At 44.4% G+C, this 8,504-nt stretch overlaps 1 protein-coding gene across 1 annotated transcript; it reads right to left on the bottom strand.

Moving 5' to 3' along the window:
* Positions 1–7,499: 7,499 nt before the first annotated feature.
* Positions 7,500–8,165, bottom strand: LOC149140094 (E3 ubiquitin-protein ligase ATL23-like). Its single transcript, XM_089452160.1, has one exon. The coding sequence runs from the start codon at positions 8,045–8,047 to the stop codon at positions 7,508–7,510; it is 540 nt and encodes a 179-aa protein (XP_089308286.1). The 5' UTR covers positions 8,048–8,165; the 3' UTR covers positions 7,500–7,507.
* Between the last annotated feature and the right edge of the window lie 339 nt (positions 8,166–8,504).

Raw genomic sequence — 8,504 nt, 5'->3', positions numbered from 1 at the left:
CCCTCCTCTTCGCTTAAGGGCCGCTGTGAAACGGCAAATGTGAATCAGGAAGAAAAACTCCCTTTCTCGCCCCATAGCTCGAGCCAGAAGATCTCGCAGTCAATAACTCCCTTCGACGGTATCGGGGCCCTTGGGTCTACAGGCCCGGTGCTTTCGGGTGGATTGGAAGACATAGTTATCCTAGGGTCGAAGCTAGGGCAAAGCCCGGACGGGAAGACGCGAAGCTCAGCTCCCATTACTAGGGTTTCTCTTGCAGCAAGCAGGATCAGTGCAAAAGAGGCAGGAGGGCCGGATCAGCGTCGTGAGGAGTCACAGAACCCAAGGGGGGACGAATGGCGGCAAATTCAGGGGTCTCAGGTAACAAATCAGTCTCACCTTGACTCCCACTTTCATATTCCTATCTCGTCTCAGGAGCATTGCAACATCTCTCCTTCGCTCGGCCCTAGCGCCCACAGAGGGCATCAGGTGAATGAAGCCCTAGGCACCTTACCCAGTGGTCCAAATCCCCCAGAAGGGCAAAGGAAAAAACAGAGAGTGATAAAATCCCAAGGGGTCGAAAGAAACCTGGTGTTGGGGATGGATGTCACTGTTGAAGAAGCCTTGGAGGTTGCTGAATGTACCCTGGTCGGTAGAGCAAGAGGGAGGTTTTTCTCTTCGGAATTCATCAAGTCCTGGGGGAAGCAGAACTGGCAATCGGACCTTATCAGTGATTTTAGGGTTTTAACTCTGGCAAAAGGCTGGTTCTCGGTCCGGTTTGATTCTAAAGAGGCTGCGGATTGGGTCAAGCAGAGAAACTGGTCTATTGGGCACATTCCGGTGCTATTCAAAAATTGGAGCCCCTTGTTTGATGCAGATCATGAAAGGGTTGAGGCCTTTCCGGTATGGGTTAGGGCGCCGGGATTGCCATCGTTTCTTTGGGCTGACTCAGTGTTTAAATCGATTGGAAATAGATTGGGCACCTATCTGGAGACTGATAAGTCTTACTTGGAAACAAACAACAGAGCCATGGCGCGAATCCTTGTTAACCTTAACCCCAGTGGAGGTCTGGCAGAAAAAATCATTCTTCAATACAGGGAATATGTGTTTGAACAGATTCTGGACTATGAGTACTTGCCGTTCCGATGCCACCGATGCCACGAATATGGGCATCTAGCCAAAGAATGCCCCTTGGGTAGACGGAGGAGGAGGTTCCACCGAACGGATCTGAGCTATCGGCGCTCTCAGCACCAAAGCCCCAAAGATCCATCTGTCATACAGGAGGAGGAATTAATGGATATGGATCCTCTTCAGGGACGCCATGTTCAGGAAGATGTCACTCAGGAAAGGCCGAAGGAGATGATGGAAGCCGGAGAGCAGCCAGCGGAAGTTTCGAAGCCTGCGGACGAGGAGCTTCCTAGCCCAGCCTCAAGCCCTGTCGCGGACCAAAAGGGTACGAATTTGAATTCATCCCTCTCCTCTCTAAATGCAATTAGTGATGTTGTCCTGATTGATCGTTCTGTGTTTGATCCGCTCATCAATTCTGCACCTTCTGAATCTACTGTTAAAAACTCAAACACAATTGAGGGTCCCCTGGAAACATGTATTGAAAATTGCATTGAAACTCTATCGGCTGCCATTCCTTCCCTGGATTTGAATCGTGATGGGTGTTGCCTTGACCCCGCCTCCCAGAGCCAGCTCCCTCAATGCCCTTATAACCTTCGCTCGCTGGGATCAAAACCAGGCCCGATGTCTTCTATGGGGGGCATCGATCCTTCCCCTTCCCTGTGCCAGCCCGGGAAAAAAAGGGGAAGGAAGTCAAAACTCTCTGCAGCCAAGGTCCAGGCCATTTTTGATGTGGCAGATGGGAAGCAACAATCTATCACAGGGGCACTTAGAGCAGTGCAAAGCCCCGGGCCTGTTCTAAAATGATAATATCCTCTTGGAATTGCAGGGGTTTAGCCAGTAAACCCAAAAAACTGGCTCTGAGGGAGTTAGTCTTGAATTCAAAAGCTGATGTGATACTCCTTCAGGAGACCTTGGGGAAAGGGGAGGACGTTGTATCAATGCTCAAAGGCCTGCTACCAGGCTGGGTTTTCTCAGCTCTGGATGCTGAGGGCCACTCCGGTGGCTTGGCGGTAGGGATCAGAGAAGGCAGAATCAAGGTTCGGAATCAATGGGGAATGAAGCAGGTGATGGGGATTGAGTGTCAATCTACGGAGTTTGATTTCCCGTTTACTATTATTAACATTTACGGGCCATGTCAGGGAAGGATTCCCTTCTGGAATAGATTGATGGAAAGCTCGCTCGTGAAAAATAATTTTGTGGTGATGGGAGGAGATCTAAATTTCTCTTTAGGAAGAGCTGAGACTTGGGGGCCAAATGCTAGAGAGGATCCGCAGTCGGAGTTCTTTATGAATCTCTTAGCCTCCAACAATTTTATAGAAGCAAATCTCATCAAACTGAAACCTACCTGGCGGAATAAAAGAGTAGGGGAAGCTAGGGTGGCTAAGCGATTAGACCGCTTCTTAATCAATGAGGATTTGGCTGCAGCTATCCCTCTTTTCAGGCAATGGGTAGAGGAAGGAGGCCCCTCGGATCACTTTCCGATTTTCATTGAGCTCTCCAAAGGTCCCTCAAAGCCTCCTGCTCCCTTCAAATTCAACGCATCCTGGCTTCAAGAAGAATCCTACAACAAGTTGTTCAATGAAACTTGGATTCACCCGGTCAGAGGATCCCAAGAGCAGAAAGGTTTTTTATTTATGGAAAACCTCAAAAGATTGAAAAAGGCAACAATCTCTTGGGCAAAGGACAGGAAACAAAATCAGGATGAGGCTTTGTCCAGGATTACCGAGGAACTCCAAAGGCTTGAAAGTATAGAGGCGGACAGCTATGCGACCCTAGAATCTAAGGAGAAAATTGTAGGCCTGGAGAAGGTCAAGAATCAAATTCTGCTGGCTAAGGAGGAAGAATGGCGACTTAAAAGCAGAGCAATATGGCTCAAAGCAGGGGATGAAAATACAAGCTTTTTTCATAACTATGCAAAAGGGAGGAAGAGCGCAAATACCATCTGGAGTCTAAAAACTGAAGATGGTAGGGAAGCCAAGACTTTTGAAGCTCTCTCAGCCCTTGGAGTAAATCATTTCCAATCCCTCTTCAAAGACCCTGGTGAGATCACCATTGCAGAAGTCATCCAAACAGCGCAGTGTTTCCACAGGTATGTGGAGGAGGAAGAAGCGGACCAGCTAATGGATCCTGTCACCAAGGAGGAGGTGGAAAGTGTTATAAAGTCTATGGCAAAAGAGAAAAGTCCTGGCCCGGATGGTTGGTCAGTAGAACTTTTCCTTCATTTTTTTGAGCAGATAGGGGAAGAAATCACAGAAGTTGTAGAGGAGTCTAGATTGAAGGGAGAAATATACAGCCCTTTCAATACAACTTTCATCGCTCTCATCCCCAAAAAGGAAGCTCCAGAATCCTTTGAAGACTTCAGACCTATATCTTTATGCAATAGCATTTACAAGATAATCGCAAAAATTATAGCCCTCAGGATCAAACCAATTCTATCAAGGCATATCTCTCCTGAACAATTCGGGTTCTTGGACGGAAGACAAATCCATGAGGCAATCGGGGTGGCTCAGGAGGTCCTTCACAGTGTTAAGTTGAAAAATAAGAAGGGAGCAGTGATTAAAATTGATCTCTCAAAGGCCTATGACAGGATAAACTGGACATACATTCGTATGCTCCTTACACACCTTGGTTTCAAAGTGGACTTCATCAGATGGATCATGGGGTGCATAACAGATGTTAGCTATGCTATTCTCATCAACGGTGCGGCCACCTCGTTTTTCAAAGGACAGAGAGGGCTGAGGCAAGGCTGCCCTCTTTCTCCCCTGCTTTTCCTTCTAGTGGCAGAAGGCCTGAGCCAGTTGATCCATAAAAGCAAAAGGGAAGGTAAGTTAATTGGTATTGAGGCAGCAATAAACTTGTTCATATCTCACCTTCTCTTTGTAGATGATATCCTGATTTTTTCAAATGGATCCCTCAATGAACTGAAGGAGCTAAAATCCATTTTTGACCTCTTTATGAAAGCTACCGGTATGCAGATTAATCCCAGGAAATCTCAAATCATTGAAGAAGGTCTAAGCAGATCTGAAAGGGAGCAGTTCAGATCTTTCTTTCCATATGAAGTAAGCTCCATGGGCGCTCCATTTAAATACTTGGGGTTCTGGTTGAAGCCAAACGATTACAGGAAGGAGGATTGGTCCTGGCTAATCGCTAAGATTGAAGCTAGAATTAGTCACTGGAGTTTCAAATGGCTATCCAGAGCAGGGAGGTTGACCTTAATAAAATCCGTGCTTCTAGCCATCCCAGTGTACTGGGCAGCCCTAACATGGGTTCCAAAAGGAGTACTGGAGAAAATTAGGAGAATATGCAGCAGATTTCTATGGGCAGGGACTAAGGAATCCTCAGTACTCCCTTGGGTCGCATGGGAGAAAGTGGCTAGGCCAAAGGAGTGGGGTGGCTGGGGGATCAAAAGTCTACCAGATTTCAGATTTTCATTAGCTGCTAAATCAGGTTGGCGTCTTATAAAGATGGAAAATCTATGGACAAGGACGGTAAAAAGAAAATACATTGATCCAACCCCCCTGGAAGACTGGATCAGGGATCCTTCTAAGACCCAAAAGAATGTTTCTGCAATCTGGAAAGCCACCTTGGAGTCTTTCAAGGTGATTGAACAAGGTTTAGCCTGGAAGATCGGGAACGGTGAAAAGGTAAATATTGGGAAGGACCCCTGGGTCGGATGCAATGGCAACTATGCCCTCTCTCCCGAACTGATTCAGCAGTTGGAAGGGAAGGATCTTCGTTTCCTCAGCCAAGTAGAAAAACCGGGTTTCTCTTCCATATGGGGGCAAGCATGGAAGAATGGTGAAGAGTTGGAACTGGAGCAAAGATGGTGGAATGAATGGAATGGTTTCACTCAGGAACTCCTCAGGTCAAATATAAGGTTGAGCGACAGGCAAGATGAGCTTCTATGGGCCCATGCAGAAACAGGGGAATATGCCCCAAAGCATGGGTATAGTCTCCTTATGTCAAGGAAGGGATGGGGAGATCCGGAGTGGTGGGCGAAGCAGCTGTGGAAACTCAAGTGCCCTCCAAAATCAAAAATCCTCTTTTGGTGCATCTTAAGGGGAAAAATCCCAACTTGGGATAATCTGCAGTCCAGATTCATGCACGGGCCCAGAAGATGTACCTTATGCAAAGCAGAAGCAGAATCTGTTAACCACCTTTTCCTCAAATGCCCAGAATCTCTTAAGGTATGGTGTGAGATTGGAAACATCCTGAACAAAAAGTTAGTCTGGGAAGGCATCAACATACAAGAAGCCTGGCAGAAGTGGTGGAATGAGCATGCGACCGGGAATCTTCGAAACCTGCCCCTCATCATTAGCTGGGGGATTTGGATAGCTAGGAACAGGAGCATCTTTCAAGATAAAGAAACTCCTGTAGCTCTCACTGCCACTCAGGGAGCAGCCATCTATTCAAGCCTTCCTGAACCTAAGGATTCTTCTTCCCAAAGAATAGCCCCTGAATTACAGATCTTAGAAGGAATCCCTTGGGCTTTCTTCGATGGTGCTTCACAAAACAACTTAGCAGGAGCAGGACTAATCATTCACTTATCCCCATCTCACTCCCTGAAAGCTTCTGTGGGGCTAGGAACAGGCTCAAATAATTATGCAGAATTGAACGCCCTAAAACTCCTCCTTTGCTGGCTCATCCATCGGCACACCCTCACTATTCAAATCTTTGGGGATTCTCAAAACGTGATCAGATGGGTTAATGGTCTCAGTACCTGCAGAAATCAGGCTTTAAAACAAATTTTGGGGGAAGTTCAAACACTGAAATCAATGTTTAATAGTTTTTCTATCTGTCACATTTACAGGGAAAGAAATGTCATGGCAAATCAGCTATCTAAAGATGGTCTTCAACAGGATTTGGGCAGCTGGAAAATAGAAGAAGATGAACAAGGCCACACCAGAAGATCGGACCAGCCTCCTTACCTCCATCCTCTCTGATATATTTGGCAGGAATCTCTGTTTTATTGTGCTTATTTTCAATATTTTTGTACTGCTTAAAACATTACAGCAAAAACAATGCGGCCATATTATCTTTTCATGTACAACGATGGGTTGTTTTCCTCACCCCTGAGGAGACCCGAATTTTGTTTTTGTTTTTTTTTGTTTCTACATGATGAACAATACATAGCTACAGCTATGTGTTTTTTGGCTTTTAAAAAGCCACTGGACAGCACACACCAGGAAGAGTGACAACACCTGAAGGGAGCTGCCTACAGGCATAAAGGCAGAAATTTTTGAATTTCAGTTTTGACAAAGCTCAGTTTGAGCAGTGATGCCACGACATATGCAATGTAAACTTTTTATATACTTAATAAAAAGTTTCGTTTTTTCCTTTGGAAAAAAAGACCAAGTTATACAAAATTGGGAAATATAATACAACACGCGTATGTATGTCTTACATTGTAGAAGAAACCGTATAAAACTCTCAACCCTGAATTATAGTTTGAAATTTGTTTTTGTTTTTGAAATTTGTTTTTGTTTTCGTGCAGGAGAATAAGCTGACATATTACTTCAAATATATTATTAAGATCAAAATTAATTTTTAACTCCACCATTTATAATGGGTTAAAATAATTGGTTAAAAAATATGTTTGTGGACGCATAATCTGATGAGGGTTCAAATTTGTCAGGAAAATAATAGAAATATTTGAAAGGTTTTGATAATTTTGGGAAATTTGGATTACACTTGTCAGGGTTTAAAATTTTGGATGACCAAAAAAGTTTTAATGGTGTTGAATCTATTTCCACCATAAAAACAAGATTCAAACACTGGAAAGACAAATTTATCTAACGCCCATTTTTGAATGAGATTTCAAAAATATTAAAGATTTCAAAAACTAGAAATCTTTATAACATAAATGACAACCTGATTAAGTTTAAGAGAATTTTTTTGGCCTAAATCACAAGATATATTATCATTTGCCGACGTGTTTCGAACCAACAAGTGTGGTTCATCGTCCTGACAATGAACCACACTCGTTGGTTCGAAACGCGTGGACAAATGATATATCTTGTGATTTACGCCGAAAAATTTCTCTTAAACTTGATATGGATCACAGAGACCTCAATTCAACAACCTGAATTAAATTTTCTCTAAGGTCATTAAGGAAGACTAATCCATTCATGTGGGTAGTAGTCTAAATAGATTGTTTTCTTTGCCCTGAAAATCATGGAAAGGTAATATTTTGTAAAATCTGGCAACTATTTTTGTAAATACAATTGTCAAACTTTAAAATTTTAGATGCCCCAAAATTTTTTGATAGCACTGAATCCATTTTCATTAGAAAAACACAATTCAAACACTACTGTTACAAAATTTCTTGAATTATTTTACCCAGATTCTAACCCAAAAACTTGTCCGATACCCAAAAACTTGTCCTATACCAACCAAAGCATCCTCAACAGTCTCTGGGCGTTAGGGTTATCGGCATTTCAACAACGACACTCTCAGCAGGAGGAGGCTGAGGGAGATGCCCCAATTCTTGATCGTGATCCCGCCCCTCCTTTTGGGCCAACGCCGCCGCAGGCGCGCAACCATTCACACCATTCTTTTCCCCGCTCTCGTAAGCGGCGCTCGTCCTGCACATGGGACAAACGGAGCGCTTTGAGAGCCACGCATCGGCGCAATGCACATGGAAGGCGTGGGCACATGCTGGAATCACGCGGCACCAGTCACCAATCTGGAGTGGCTCGAGGCATACCGCGCACTCGCTCTGCGGAGTCCGCTCTTCTTCTTTCAGGCATTCGAGTGTGGGCAAACGCTGGAGGTCAGCCTCCGAAAGGCCCTGTTGCTTGGGAACCTTCCTGTTCTCCTCAAACTGTTGCTGTCCACGCCTCTGATGCAGAGACACATAGGAGACAAGACAGAGATAGAACGCCACCAGCATGGCCATACCAGCGCAGAACAGCAACAGGGATACCACAATGGCTAAAATCATTCTCTCTCTAATATAATTGCAGGCTGATTATAAAAACTAAACCTCAAAACCAGACGATATTCTGTGGATCAATAATATCCCATCTCTAAAGCAGGCATCGCAGAGCAGCAAGATCTGACATGGGAGAGGAGGCAAGCAAGCCTTTAAATCATTGTTATTTCTACAAGTCCAGACAGACAAACGATGGCCGCCATGCCATCGCTGATATTGCCTTGATTGTCTCTAGGGTGGCCACCCACCAATAATGAAAAAAATGGTCATACGGCTTGGAATTATGGCTTAAACCCATTTACCATCTTATCATTTCAAACCTCCCAACAAGAAGCTTATCAATTTTTTTGCCGTAAATTCGATAATTTCACACCAAAAGCAGACTTCTGATTTAAAAATTGACACCCCTTCAACATTTTGAGAATAAAATCTCCGGAGTGGATAATCTTAACCCATTAATTATTAT

Source organism: Pinus tabuliformis, chromosome X (assembly GCF_031772625.1).
Source record: "Pinus tabuliformis cultivar Carrire ecotype Pingquan chromosome X, CPIR1, whole genome shotgun sequence".
Lineage (NCBI taxonomy): Eukaryota > Viridiplantae > Streptophyta > Pinopsida > Pinales > Pinaceae > Pinus > Pinus tabuliformis.
This window is presented reverse-complemented; position numbering and strand designations above follow the sequence as displayed.